Source organism: Centropristis striata, chromosome 11 (assembly GCF_030273125.1).
Source record: "Centropristis striata isolate RG_2023a ecotype Rhode Island chromosome 11, C.striata_1.0, whole genome shotgun sequence".
Classification (NCBI taxonomy): Eukaryota; Metazoa; Chordata; class Actinopteri; order Perciformes; family Serranidae; genus Centropristis; species Centropristis striata.
In genome coordinates this window covers 1,285,520-1,301,505 of record NC_081527.1, presented here as the reverse complement: position 1 = coordinate 1,301,505, position 15,986 = coordinate 1,285,520, and the positions used below count along the sequence as shown (strand labels likewise).

The window sequence follows — 15,986 nt, the reverse complement described above, 5'->3', positions numbered from 1 at the left end:
AAAAACATAAAATCATAAAATCAACATTGCACACTATAAAAATGTTGGTATATATATATATATATATATATATATATCAGCCTATCAGCATATATATATATATATATATATATATATATATATATATATATATATATATATATATATATATATATATATATATATTTATATCAGCCAAAACAGTAATTTTTACATAAAAAAAAAAAAAACATCACTCCACTGTAAAATACTCTGGCACCGCGTTTGTAGCAAAAAAATATACTGCAATATATATACACAAGCTATCATTTTTGCATTCATTTTTTGTAAGAATCCTTTTACCATGCAGTCAACGGGAGTTTTATCAACAGAAACCATGTGATTGATCCTCTGTGAGGGAACAAGGAGCGCTTGTTTTTAACACTTCACTAGAACAATTTTAGCAAAGTGCTGCACAACAATAAAATATGCATGTATACACATAAAATCATAAAATCATAAAATCAACACTCTACGCACTGTGAAAAATTTAAAACAGTAAAAGACCGTAAAATGATAAATGAGTTAATTCAGTTTCAGTAACAATGAAACACTGTAAATTATTTATATCAGCCAAAACAGTAATTTTTACATAAAAAACAAAAACATCACTCCACTGTAAAATACTCTGGCACTAAAAATATACTGTAATATATATATATACAAGCCATTTTTTGTAAAATATTTTTACCATGCAGTCAATGGGAGTTTTATCAACAAACACCATGTGATTGATCCTCTGTGAGGACACAAGGAGCGCTTGTTTCCTCCGCCGGAGTGAAGCACCGCCCCCCTCTCTCTCCGCTCCGCCGGCTGCAGGCTGACAGAGAAACAGAGGAAGAGAAAAGGAGGAAGCAGAAACATGGCGAGCATCACCACGGAGGCTCCGCGGCTCCTCTGGCTCCTGCTGCTCCTCCTGGCGCCTCCTGGTCCCGGGGTGTCCGGGGACGAGGACCAGGGCCAGGACTCGGACTGTAAGATGAAGAGCGTGACCGTGTCCGCGCTGCCGTTCCTGCGGGAGAACGACCTGAGCATCATGCACAGCCCGTCGGCCTCCGAGCCCAAGCTGCTCTTCTCCGTCAGGAACGACTTCCCGGGGGACGTGGTGGTGGTGGACGACCTGGAGAACACCGAGCTGCCCTTCTTCGTCCTGGGTGAGTCTCTGCTGGGGGGGCCGCCGGGTCCCTGGGTCCGCTATCAGCTGATAGAACACCTGGGTGATGCTTATTGTTGTTGTTATAATAACCCAAGCAGCTGTTATTAGCCAGGCCTCTGCTGTCCATGTTCCTCTGCTCTACAACACCTTATTATTATTATTATTATTATTATTATTAGTATTATTATTGTTGTTATAATAACCCTAGCAGCTGTTATTAGCCAGGCCTGCTCACCTCCATGTTCCTCTGCTCTACAACACCTTATTATAATAAATATCAGCTGGAATTAGTGATAAAAAAAGCTTTCAGCTGGTTTTATTCTGTCTTATTATCTGATAATCTGTTCTAGTGGCTAACTTAGCTCTTGTTATGGCAGTAATAGGCCTTATAGCATCCCAATGCTAACAAAAATATTGTTTTTTTCACCCAAATTAAGGAAATGACAGTTATATTTGTTTATAAAAACCAGTGTGGCTGTCATGTCTGCTGTATTTTCCTTAATGTTAGCTTAAACACGTGGCTCAGTCAGTTAGCTTCATGTGCAGAAACTACCTGCAGACAAACTCAACCACTATTTAAGTTGAAATGATGAGATAAAAAGTCAAATTATGAGCTAAAAAGTCAAAATATGAGATCATTTCGACTTTTTATCTCATATTTTGACTTTTTATCTCATAATTTCAACTTTGTATCTCATAAAAAGTTAGCATTTGAGATAAAAGGTAAAAGATATTAGATAAAAAGTCAAAAATATGAGATAAAAAGTCGAAATTATGAGATAAAAGGTAAAAATATGACATAAAAAGTCAAATTATGAGATGTTCTTTATGAGAATATGTTTTGCAATTGATTAAAACAGTTTATTATTATGATTTATTCATATTTCTTAAGGTTTTTAAAAGACTTTCTTCAAGTTTTACCCGTTTTAACTGGACATTATTGCTGTCTTGCTCTACTAACAGTGAGTTTGTCAGAGAGCTTTTATTGTGAAGTGAAGTGGCTGCTGTCCATGGTGCTGAACCTGGTTCATGGTGCTGAACCTGGTTCATGGTGCTGAACCTGGTTCATGGTGCTGAACCTGGTTCATGGTGAGGGTCTCCCTCTTGGTACCTGTAGTGGCTAACTTAGCTCTTGTTATGGCAATAATAGGCCGCATAGCATCCCAATGCTAAGACAAATATTGTTTTTTACACCCAAATTAAGTAAATGACAGTTATATTTATTAATAAAAACCAGTGTGGCTGTCATGTCTGGTGTATTTTCCTTAATGTTAGCTTAAACACGTGGCTCAGTCAGTTAGCTTCATGTGCAGAAACTACCTGCAGACAAACTCACTCACTATTTAAGTTGAAATTATGGGATAAAAACGGTTAAAACTTGAATAAAGTCTTTTAAAAACCTTAAGAAATATGAAGAAATCATAATCATAAACTGTTTTAATTAATTGCAAAACATATTCTCATAAAGAACATCCCATAATTTGACTTTTTATCTCATATTTTCGACTTTTTATCCCATAAATAGTTCAAATATGAGATAAAAAGTGAAATTATGAGATAAAAAGTCGAAATTGTGAGATAGAAAGTCGAAGATATGAGATAAAAAGTCAAAATATGAGAGAAAAAGTCTAAATTATGAGCTAAAAAGTCAAAAATATGAGATAATTTTCTACTTTTTATCTCATATTTTGACTTTTTATCTCATATTTTCACTTTTTATCTCATATTTGAACTATTTATGAGATAAAAAGTCAAATTATGAGATAAAAAGTCAAATTATGAGATGTTCTTTATGAGAATATGTTTTGCAATTGATTAAAACAGTTTATGATTATGATTTCTTCATGTTTCTTAAGGTTTTTAAAAGACTTTCTTCAAGTTTGAACCGTTTTAACTGGACATTATTACTGTCTTGCTCTACTAACAGTGAGTTTGTCAGAGAGCTTTTATTGTGAAGTGAAGTGGCTGCTGTCCATGGTGCTGAACCTGGTTCATGGTGCTGAACCTGGTTCATGGTGCTGAACCTGGTTCATGGTGAGGCTCTCCTGCTTTATGAGCTCAGTGGTTAGTTAGAGAACATTTATTCTCCTGCTTCTGTTTGTTTCTACTGGAGGCTCTGGGTCTTTAATGCCCCAGCCCCTCATCAATATCTGATCATCAGCTCACCACCTGTTCTAGTGGCTAACTTAGCTCTTGTTATAGCAATAATAGGCCGCATAGCATCCCAATGCTAACAGAAATATTGTTTTTTTCACCCAAATTAAGTAAATGACAGTTATATTTATTAATAAAAACCAGTGTGGCTGTCATGTCTGGTGTATTTTCCTTAATGTTAGCTTAAACACGTGGCTCAGTCAGTTAGCTTCATGTGCAGAAACTACCTGCAGACAAACTCACTCACTATTTAAATTGAAATTATGAGATAGAAAGTCGAAATTGTGAGATACAGAGTCAAAAATATGATATTAAGTCAAATTATGAGATAATTTCGACTTTTTATCTGATATTTTGACTTTTTATCTCATAATTTCAACTTTCTATCTCATAAAAAGTTAACGTTTTAGATAAAAAGGTAAAAGATATGAGATAAAAAGTCGAAAATATGAGATAAAAAGTCGAAATTATGAGATAAAAGGTAAAAATATGAGTTAAAAAGTCAAATTATGAGATGTTGTTTATGAGAATATGTTTTGCAATTGATCAAAACAGTTTATGGTTATGATTTCTTCATGTTTTTTAAGGTTTTAAAAGACAAACTTTCTTCAAGTTGTAACCGTTTTAACTGGACATTATTGCTGTCTTGCTCTACTAACAGTGAGTTTGTCAGAGAGCTTTTATTGTGAAGTGAAGTGGCTGCTGTCCATGGTGCTGAACCTGGTTCATGGTGCTGAACCTGGTCCATGGTGCTGAACCTGGTCCATGGTGCTGAACCTGGTCCATGGTGCTGAACCTGGTTCATGGTGCTGAACCTGGTCCATGGTGCTGAACCTGGTTCATGGTGCTGAACCTGGTTCATGGTGCTAAACCTGGTTCATGGTGCTGAACCTGGTTCATGGTGCTGAACCTGGTTCATGGTGCTGAACCTGGTTCATGGTGAGGGTCTCCTGCTTGGTACCTGTAGTGGCTAACTGAGCTCTTGTTATGGCAATAATAGGCCGCATAGCATCCCAATGCTAACACAAATATTGTTTTCCACCCAAATTAAGTAAATGACAGTTATATTTATTAATAAAAACCAGTGTGGCTGTCATGTCTGGTGTATTTTCCTTAATGTTAGCTTAAACACGTGGCTCAGTCAGTTAGCTTCATGTGCAGAAACTACCTGCAGACAAACTCACTCACTATTTAAGTTGAAATTATGAGATAAAAAATCGAAATTATGAGATAAAAAGTCGAAATTGTGAGGTAGAAAGTCGAAGATATGAGATAAAAAGTCAAAATATGAGAGAAAAAGTCTAAATTATGAGATAAAAAGTAAAAAATATGAGATCATTTCTACTTTTTATCTCATATTTTGACTTTTTATCTCATATTTTCACTTTTTATCTCATATTTGAACTATTTATGAGATAAAAAGTCAAATTATGAGATACAGAGTCAAAAATATAAGTCAAGTCAAATTATTAGATAATTTCGACTTTTTATCTCATATTTCGACTTTTTATCTCATAATTCGACTTTTTATCTCATCATTTTGACTTTTTATCTCATAAAAAGTTAACATTTTAGGTAAAAAGGTAAAAGATATGAGATAAAAAGTCAAATTATGAGATGTTGTTTATGAGAATATGTTTTGCAATTAATTAAAACAGTTTATGATGATGATTTCTTCATATTTCTTAAGGTTTTTAAAAGACTTTATTCAAGTTTGAACCGTTTTAACTGGACATTATGACTGTCTTGCTCTACTAACAGTGAGTTTGTCAGAGAGCTTTTATTGTGAAGTGAAGTGGCTGCTGTCCATGGTGCTGAACCTGGTTCATGGTGCTGAACCTGGTTCATGGTGCTGAGCCTGGTTCATGGTGCTGAACCTGGTTCATGGTGAGGCTCTCCTGCTTTATGAGCTCTGTGGTTAGTTAGAGAACATTTATTCTCCTGCTTCTGTTTGATAGAAGTAGGATTAAGGGCTTTTTATTGGTGGCTCTGGGTCTGACAGTTATATTTATTAATAAAAACCAGTGTGGCTGTCATGTCTGGTGTATTTTCCTTAATGTTAGCTTAAACACGTGGCTCAGTCAGTTAGCTTCATGTGCAGAAACTACCTGCAGACAGACTCACTCACGTTCTGATCAACTCTTACGTATTATTTTATGTTATTATGAGGTCATTTTGAGCTGTCAGTGACTTATGTTTTGCAATTAATTAAAACGCGACAGTTTACGATTTCTCTATAGTTTTTAAATGTTTTAGAATGTATTTACTGTCTTGCTCTACTAACAGTGAGTTTGTCAGAGAGCTTTTATTGTGAAGTGAAGTGGCTGCTGTCCATGGTGCTGAACCTGGTTCATGGTGAGGGTCTCCTGCTTTATGAGCTCTGTGTTTTATGAGTTTTGAGATAAAAAGTCAAAAATATGAGATAATTTCTACTTTTTATCTCATATTTTCACTTTTTATCTCATATTTGAACTATTTATGAGATAAAAAGTCGAAGATATGAGATAAAAAGTCAAATTTTGAGATGTTGTTTATGAGAATATGTTTTGCAATTAATTAAAACAGTTTATAATTATGATTTCTCTATAGTTTTTAAATGTTTTAGAAAACACATTTTATCCAAGTTTTAACCGTTTTAACTGGACATTATTACTGTCTCGCTCTACTAACAGTGAGTTTGTCAGAAGGAGGACTAAAGTGATCCGGCTGCTGTCCATGGTGCTGAACCTGGTTCATGGTGCTGAACCTGGTTCAGCTCCGTGTGGTTGGTTATGTCGTATTTATGAACCTGGTCTTGGTTGTTTGAAGTCTGTTTGAGGATTCAGGGTTTCTTCTGGCTCTGACTGAACAGTTATTTTAAAAAAAAAAACCTTCTGTTGGCCCCAGTCAGTGATCAACAGGAGAGCAGAGACTTGGATCTACTTTTCTGTTTCTACTCTTTGTTGTCACTTTTCAAAGCAGCTTCCTGTTTGAACATTTTCATACATGCATTTACCATGCATAAGGGAGTTATTGTTTCTTTTCATAGTGCCTTTCCATCTGTCTCCGTAGAGACAGAGGAAATATGCTGCAGTTTGTCACATGCATTATATATACATATATATATATCATTAGCAAACACAGGACGTAAAAAGTACACAGCAACATTGTTAATTGTTAAAAGTGTTAATTCAACTCACAGAAGTCAAAAGTGTTAATATTTTAACTCTTTAATAGTGTTAAATATTTGACACCTTTGGTGTTGTTTTATGACACCACATAAGTGCACTTTTAACTCATAATTGTGTTATTCCCTTTCACTGTGAGTGTTCATTCTTAACATACATCGTGTTACTTTGACACATTAAAGTGTATCTTTAACCCTAAAATCATGTTATTTCATTTCACTAATGTGATAATTAACATTCATTGTTTTGTTTTACGATACATTAAAAGTGCATTCTGTCTTAAGCCGAACATACAAGTCACACAATCTGAAAATCAATTCCAGCTGAAGTGAATCTAAGTGTTAAAACAACTCCAAAATCCACACTAACCAACTCAAAATTATTAATACTGAAAAAACAACACTACAGATTTAGTTGTGTAGAACTGAACTGTGTGGTTAGTTATATCACATTTATACACCTAGTCTTGTTTGATTGAAGTCGGATTAAGTGTTTTTACTGTACACTTATTTAAAAAACTTCTGTTAGCCCAAGTCAGCAATCAACAGGAGAGAGTTAAAAGGTGTGTTGGCTGTTTGATCTACTTTTCTGTCTCTTCGTTGTCACTTTTCAAAGCAGCTTCCTGTTTGAACTGGCATTTAATACATGCATTTAACATAGGGATGGGTACCTTTCACATTTGAACCGATACGGTACCGATACCCGGTACCTGGGAATCGGTATCGGTACTCAACGGTTCCAATTTTTTGGTACTTTTGCGTTTGAAAATATAAACTTTAAAAAATATATCAAAACAATATAAAATCCAGGATGAGCAGTGCTTTATTGTTGAGTGAACGTGCATTTTGTAACATGAAGGTTGCAGCGTTATCAAAGAATGCAGAGGAGCTCTCAGGTGGCAAGCGCACGGAGAAAAAAAAAAAAAAAAAAGTTTGCAAGTGCACGTGTGATTTGTTGTGATGACGTCGTAGCTGTGGCCGCAGCACCGGTCAGACAGTATTGTGGGCGTGGCATGGTTGGAATAAACAAAGTTGAGTCGGGCTGCTCTGTGCACATATCGAGGATGACGCAGGAGTCCGAGGGATTTAATTTCAGAGAGGCAGTTTGGAGTAAAGTGGCAGGTAATATTCCTGAGTTGAAGAGCGGAGTATTAGCGGAGGACCAGAGATGCAGCAGCTAGCTGCTAGCTGCTAATGACTGGTCTACAGACGAATGGAGAGAGCAAACGGAGTAAGGAAGGTCCAATCTGGAGGCAGACGAAGGCCAAGCCCGGGTCGAGACATTGGAGAGATAGCAGCTAGCGGCTAGCAGGCCTAGAGCCAGCTGTTCGTCTTTGCGCCGGGGCGGAAGAGGGCAGCAGCTAGTGGCCGCGGTGAGCAGACAGGACCAGACGAGGAGGTAAATAAAAAAATAAAAAATAGTGCGATCGTCAGCACGCTTGTTAATCAAGACGTCAAATGAAAACAGGTTGAAATCAATGATCAGTTTAAAGTTAACGCCGTTAAGGTACCGAAACATGGTACCGTTTGATTTTACTTGAATCGGTACTCGGTAGTACCGACGGAATTCGGTCGGTACCTATAAAAGTACCGAATTCGGTACCCATCCCTAATTTTACATGCGTGAGGTAGTTATTGTTTCTCTTCGTAGTACCTTTATATTTGTCTCCGTGGAGATAGAGGATATAAGCTGCAGTTTGTTACGCACATTGTATATATATATATGTATATATATATACACACACACACATTATTAGCAAACACAGCGTCTCTATGGCTGCAAAGATCGGGATGTAAAAAGTAGAATTCTGTAAATATTGCTGTAATGGGGATCTGCTGCTGTTTTGTTGTCTTATTTACATTGTTTTGTTTTGATGCGATGTATTGTGACATTACCTAGCTTAAAAGAAATAATACTTTCAAGAACTTTAAATAATTCCTTGACCCAGAAACTGTAGATTTTGACACTAAATTGACCTTCTGAGTGGCTTAAATAAACATGTTTTTATGGTCATTTTTTGCGTATTTGTAACCTATGTTTAAATTTTTTCAGGTCTGAAACAGTTCATTGAGCATATTTGTGGTTTTATTGTCATAAATAGTATAATTTTATTTCAGATTTTATGATTTTTGGGTGTTTTGAGTTTAAAAAATTATAGTCTGAAGTTGTGCTGAGAAAATACCAAATACCAAACATGGTTATAGTAAATATTTAGTGGTCTATCAGAGCCCGCTCTATCAGTTGTTTTAATTAACAGACGTATGGATTTGGGAATAATTCCAGCAGGTCCCTGACCATGTTTGCAGTATTACTGAGTGTTTACGCCAGCAGACCGCTGCCACTCTTTCAATAGTTTGAATAGTTCGTTTAAAGACCTGATTCAGTACATTTTGTACCTTTTTTTAGTCATTTTGTCTCTTTTTTTGTGTCTTTTTTTGTCATTTTGTGTCTTTTTTTTGTCATTTTGTTTCTTTTTTTTGTCATTTTGTGTCTTTTTTTTGGTCATTTTGTGTCTTTTCTGGTCATTTTGTGTCTTTTTTGTCATTTTGTTTCTTTTTTTAGTCATTTTGTGTCTTTTTTTGACATTTTGTCTCTTTTGGGCCATTTTGTGTCTTTTTTTAGTCTTTTTGTGTCTTTTTTTAGTCATTTTGTGTCTTTTTTTAGTCATTTTATTTCTTTTTTGGGCCATTTTGTGTCTTTTTTTCGTCTTTTTTTTTTGACATTTTGTGTCTTTTTTTAGTCATTTTGTGTCTTTTTTGGTCATTTTATGTATTTTCTGTTCATTTGTGTCTTTTTTTAGTCATTTTGTTTCCTTTTTTTGGTCAATTTGTGTCTTTTGTGGTCAATTTGTGTCTTTTGTGGTCAATTTGATTCTTTTTTGGGTAATTTTGTGTCTTTTCTGACAAATCCCAAAGTATCAAGTTGTTTTTTTTTAGTTGTTCTTTTTAGGTATTTAATAGGTGTTTTTGACAAGGTAGCGAGGTAACTCGGGTAACTGATACGTAAATCGCCTTCAAAATAAAAGCACTGCAGTTGTATTGATTTCTAGTTTCTTGGTAACCTCACGCGGGCCGCCCAATGCCCAGGTCTGGCCCAGAGGGTTCAGGTAGAACGGAGAACATTGTGGAAGAACTGGACTTTATTTATTGTTTTATTGTGGCAGAAAGTTCCTCTGGATCACTGATAAACTTATTTCATGCCTCACAAACAGAAACACTTCCAGTTGTGTTTCTTTCTTTAAGCTCTGCAGCATCGTTACGTTAATTCTCCGCCTGTTTTAATTAACAGACGTATGGATTTGGGAATAATTCCAGCAGGTCCCTGACCATGTTTGCAGTATTACTGAGTGTTTACGCCAGCAGACCGCTGCCACTCTTTCAATAGTTTGAATAGTTCGTTTAAAGACCTGATTCAGACAACAGTTAATTCATTATGTGGTGGAGGGAAATCAGCCACGCGTCTCTCAGGACGCTGCTGCATATTAACACAGTCTGGATGAGAGTCTGACGGTTCTTTACGTCGCGTTTCCACTCCACGATGGAAAACTTTTAATGAAAAGTCTCACTGGGGAGCCTGGTACAGTCTAAACACTGGAGCAGCTGCAGCCCTTCCATTAGTTTATTTGTTTGTTTGTTTGTTGTTTTTCTTTTGTTTGCTGCTTGATTTCCTTTGCTGTCGAACACAAAACCCTCTTTAGTGAAATAAAGAATGACTAAAAGCACAAGTTTCACTCCTAGTGTATAGTTTGTCTTCTCGGGGAAACAAAATCAATCCAGGTTAACATTGTGCGTCTGTATTGATAACAAGCAGTAATTACATTCAGAGCAGTGTTGGAGACTAAACTCTCTCTGTCCTCCTGATGATTCATGGAGGACACATTCAGCTGTCTGTCCCTCCTCCACCAGGACACATGGTGAGGACACGTTATTATAAGTGTTATTATAAGTATTATAAGTGTGTAAACACCTAGCGTAGGCTAACTCAGTAGCAGTCATGAAAATGCTAATGTTTGTCTTCACTGGGTTAGATAACGAGGTAAATCCAGAAGCTGGAGAACTTTTTTTGGATGCATTACTCTTTAGACTGAATCTTTGTGTCTGCTATCCAGCTCTTATCAAACATCTGATGGCTGGAAGGAACTCAAAAGCATTACCTGAGTGTTTTATAAAGCAAACTCAAATCAAATAGTCTCAAATCAAATAGTCTTTATTGTCAAACTGTGTGTGTGTGTGTGTGTGTCCTGGCCTTTTGGCCATTTGCTGTGTGAGCTGTTACAAAACTGTGTCTGTGTTTAATAGCCAATATAAAGTATATTATGTGTAAATCAACTTTAAATCGACTTTGAATGATGTAGCTACACGAATATCACAACAATCCATCCATCCATTTTCTTCCGCTTATCCGGGGCCGGGTCGCAGGGGCAGCAGGCTAAGCAGGGCAGTCCAGACGTCCCTCTCCCCAGCCACAACGTCCAGCTCCTCCTGGGGGACCCCGAGGCGTTCCCAGGCCAGGAGAGAGATATAATCCCTCCACCGTGTTCTGGGTCTTCCCCGGGGCCTCCTACCAGTTGGACGTGCCCGGAACTCCTCTAACGGGAGGCGCCTGGGAGGATCCTTACCAGATGCCCAAACCACCTCAGCTGACTCCTTTCGACGCGAAGGAGCAGCGTCTCTACTCCGAGCTCCCTCCGGATGTCTGAGCTCCTCCCCCTATCTCTAAGGCTGAGCCCAGCCACCCTACGGAGGAAGCTCATTTCAGCCGCTTGTATCCGCGATCTTGCTCTTTCGGTCACTACCCAAAGCTCATGACCATAGGTGAGGGTTGGAACGTAGATGGAGCAGTAAATCGAGAGCTTTGCCTTCCGGCTCAGCTCCTTCTTCACCACGACGGTCCAGTACAACGCCCGCATCACTGCTGACGCTGCACCAAACCGCCTGTCCATCTCACGCTCCGTTCTACCCTCACTCGTGAACAAGACCCCGAGATACTTGAACTCCTTCGCTTGAGGCAGTACCTCTCCCCACCCAGAGGGGGCAGTCCACCGTTTTCCGGCAGAGAACCATGGCCTCAGACTTGGAGGTGCTGACTCTCATCCCAACCGCTTCGCACTCGGCTGCAAACCGCCCCAACGAGTGCTGGAGGTCTCGGCTTGATGAAGCCAAAAGAACCACATCATCTGCAAAAATCAGAGATGCAATTCTTAGGTCACCAAACCGAATCCCTTCCTCCCCCCGGCTGCGCCTTGAGATCCTGTCCATGAAGACCACAAACAGAATCTGAGACAAGGGGCAACCCTGGCGGAGGCCAACACCCACTGGGAACGTGTTTGACGTTGTGCCGAGTATGCGGACACTGCTCTCACTTTGGTTATGTAGGGACCGGATAGCTCGTAGCAACGAGCCCGGTACCCCATATTCCCGCAGTACCCCCCACAAGACTCCCCGAGGGACACGGTCATAAGCCTTCTCCAAATCCACAAAACACATGTAGACTGGATGGGCAAACTCCCATGACCCCTCCAGAAGTCTCGCAAGGGTAAAGAGCTGGTCCGTTGTTCCACGGCCAGGACGGAAGCTGCATTGTTCCTCCTGAATCCGAGGTTCGACAATCGGCCGGAGCCTCCTTTCCAGCACCCTGGAGTAGACTTTCCCTGGAGGCTGAGAAGTGTGATTCCACGGTAATTGGAACACATCCTCCGGTCCCCCTTTTTGAAAATGGGAACCACCACCCCAGTCTGCCACTCCACTGGCACTGTCCCAGACCTCCACGCGACACTGAAGAGGCGTGTCAACCATGACAGCCCAACAGTGTCCAGAGCCTTCAGCATCTCAGGGTGAATCTCATCCAACCCTGGTGCCTTGCCGCCGGGCAGCTTTTTAACTACCTCAGCGACCTCGGCCAGGGATATTGATGAGTCGTCCCCCGAGTCTTCAGACTCTGCCTCCTCTACGGAGGACGTGTTAGCTGGATTAAGGAGTTCCTCAAAGTGTTTTTATTTTTAAGTGTTTTATCTTTCCACCGTCTAAGGACATCCCCAGGTCGGGTCAGCAGGTCTCCTCCCCCGCTGAACACAGCTTGGGCCAAGCCCTGCTTTCCCTTCCTGAGACGCCCGACGATTTTCCAGAACCTCTTTGAGGCCGACCGAAAGTCCTCCTCCATGGCCTCCCCGAGACACAAAATGACAAAAAAAGGACACAAAATGACAAGAAAAGACACAAAAAATGACCAAGAAAGACACAAATTGATCAAAAAAGACACAAAATGGCCCAAAAAAGACACAAAATGACCAAAAATGACACAAAATGACCAAAAAAGACACAAAATGTCTAAAAAAAGAAATAAAATGACCAAAAAAGACACAAAATGACTAAAAAAAGACACAAAATGACAAAAAAAGACACAAAAAAAAGAGACAAAGTGTAAAAAAAAAAAAGACACAAAATGACCAAATAAGACACAAAATGACTAACTGACAGAAATTCAGCCTCTTTTCAACCCGACAGGCGAGGAGTGATTGATAGTAAAAAGATCGAGCATCACATCAAAAAATAAAAAATAAAAGACCCATGCAGGTCCTGACTCCAGACTTTAATACACAGCCTCATCCTCAGCTCCCCCTCAGTAATTACTGGAGTGTTTGAAGACCCCGCAGACTCAGATCACACGTTTATAAGGACGCGTTTCAGTGTTCCAGTCAAAGGAGGAACCAGGAAGTCGTTCTGGAGTGAAGAGAAGAAGGGAAGTTGTCATGAGGCGAGCTGAGATTCTTTTATTTTCCTCTGGACCATCAACCTCTTTCAAATAACATCATTTAAAAACTCTATCTGATTTAATGTGCTGTGTGTGTGTGTGTGTGTGTGTGTGTGTGTGCATCTCATCCACCTTTTACACTGGCTCACAGTTTTCTCGCCAAATTGCTTCTCTGTGAAGCATCTAAGAAGCAATTTGAAAAGAGGAGATTGTGTGAGTGACAGTGAGTTCCTGCAGCCTCGTTATGACTAACCTACCCTGCTGCTGTTGGGCCGTAAACCGTGTGGAAGGTGAGGTCATAAAGTCGCCCTCGGGGAAACTGCCGGTGATTTGTACATGTGAAGGTGGTCAGACTTTAACTGTCTCACATTCAGATCAGCTGAATCTCTGGAACAATCACTGGGCTGCTGCAGTTCAGATCCGTTCTGCAGGAAGTTTGACATCGTTACCAGGGCAGAAGACTCCACGGGTACTCGTCATTTATACGCCTGGAGTCTCTTGCTACTTTGGGATTTGTCAGAAAAGACACAATATTACCCCAAAAAAAATCAAATTGACCAAAAAAATACATAAGATTAAGCAAAAAAGGACTGAAATTGACCACAAAATGACAAAAAATGACCAAAAAAGACACAATATTACCCAAAAAAGAATCAAATTGACCAAAAAAAGCAAAAAAGGACTGAAATTGACCACAAGATGACAAAAAATTGAAAAAAGAAACAAAATGACCAAAAAAGAAACAAAATGACCAAAAAAGACACAAAATGACTAAAAAAAAAAATGACTAAAAAAAGACACAAAATGGCCCAAAAAAGAAATAAAATGACCAAAAAAGACACAAATTGACCAAAAATAGATGTAAAAATAACCGAATAAGTCACAAAATGACCAAAAATAGATGTTAAAATAACCTAATAAGTCACAAAATGACCAAAAATAGATGGAAAAATTACTGAAAAAGACACAAATTGACCAAAAATAGATGTAAAAATAACCAAAAAAAGACACAAATTGACCAAAAATAGATGTAAAAATAACGAAAAAAAGACACAAATTGACCAAAAATAGATGTAAAAATAACAAAAAAAAGGACACAAATTGACCAAAAATAGATGTAAAAATAATAAAAAAAAGTCACAAAATGACCAAAAATAAATATAAAAATAGCCGAATAAGACACAAAATGACCAAAAATAAATGGAAAAATTACTGAAAAATACTCAAATTGACCAAAAATAGATGGAAAAATGACTGAAAAATACTCAAATTGACCAAAAATAGATGGAAAAATAACCAAAAAAGACACAAATTGACCAAAAAATAGATGTAAAAATAATTAAAAAAAGTCACAAAATGACCAAAAATAGATATAAAAATAGCCGAATAAGACACAAAATGACCAAAAATAGATGGAAAAATGACTGAAAAATACTCAAATTGACCAAAAATAGATGGAAAAATAACCAAAAAAAGACACAAATTGACCAAAAATAGATGGAAAAATGACCAAAAAAAGACACAAATTGACCAAAAATAGATGTAAAAATAATCAAAAAAGTCACAAAATGACCAAAAATAGATGTAAAAATAACCAAAAAAGACACAAATTGACCAAAAATAGATGGAAAAATGACCAAAAAAAGACACAAATTGACCAAAAATAGATGTAAAAATAATCAAAAAAGTCACAAAATGACCAAAAATAGATGTAAAAATAACCAAAAAAGACACAAATTGACCAAAAATAGATGCAGAAAATAATCAAAAAAGTCACAAAATGACCAAAAATGGATGTAAAAATAACCAAAAAAGATCCCAGTTGTGATCCAGTTTTTAGGAGCTAAAAGTCTCTTCTTCCAGTCGACTGCTCTGAGATTCTTCCTGCCGTGATTATTATCCAATCAGCTGGGCTCTACACAGCGTCCTCCTCCATTGTTATTGATTAGCTTCGTTTACTGATAGGTCACGAGAGCAACAGCATTTTAAACAGGTCGTTACAGCTGGAAAATTGAATTTCTTCCCACATTTGAACAGAAGTTCACATTTTGAATAAAAAGTGACAGCCAGCCCTGCAGCACACAGAAACACAGAAACACAGTGCCTGGTGGATTAACTATAGATTCTATTGTTTAAAATGGGTCAAGACCACCTTAAACACCATAAATACAACATTTATTCTACACAAAATGATTATTTGAAGACTTTCCTCTGACCTCTGCTGTCTTTCCAATGGATTACTGGGAACTTTAACTGTGAAAAGTATGAATTTGTGTAATTGTTTAAGTTTTTCTTTGTGACAATCCTTGTGTTTTATCACTCTGCTGGCTGCAGCTCTTGTCTAGACTGTGTCAACAATAAATGGAGAGCGAGGATTAAGTCAGTGATTTTTATTTGTTCAGAATGTTTCCACTTTTCTGACTTCTTGTCTTAACTCAATAAATAACGACTAAAGCTCAGACTGAACAATGGGATTCAAAGTCTTTAAACTTTTTAGAACTTTTCTGCTTCTGACATGACTTCAACAGACTAGGGCTGAAAGAATATCACGATATTTCAGGCTATTTTTGCGATAACGATATTCTTGAGGATATTACGAAATACTTAAAAAGATAGAAAATATGATTTTTTTATAGTCTGTATAAATAAATAAAAATCTAAAATGTAGTGTGAAGTGCAAATCTCAACAACTCTTGACTCTGAAAGGAGAATAAAGGTTCTTGTATGTTTTATTTGAGGCA

At 37.8% G+C, this 15,986-nt stretch overlaps 1 protein-coding gene across 4 annotated transcripts in view; it reads left to right on the top strand.

The window, feature by feature from the left end:
- The first annotated feature begins 849 nt into the window (after positions 1–849).
- The window catches only part of astn1 (astrotactin 1), a 679,871-nt gene continuing 664,734 nt past the window's right edge, over positions 850–15,986 (top strand). For all 4 annotated transcript variants that reach the window (XM_059344320.1, XM_059344318.1, XM_059344319.1 and 1 more), the window contains exon 1: positions 850–1,172. In XM_059344320.1, the coding sequence (XP_059200303.1) occupies positions 881–1,172 (292 nt within the window). In that variant the 5' untranslated portion in view covers positions 850–880. The remainder of the gene's footprint in view (positions 1,173–15,986) is intronic.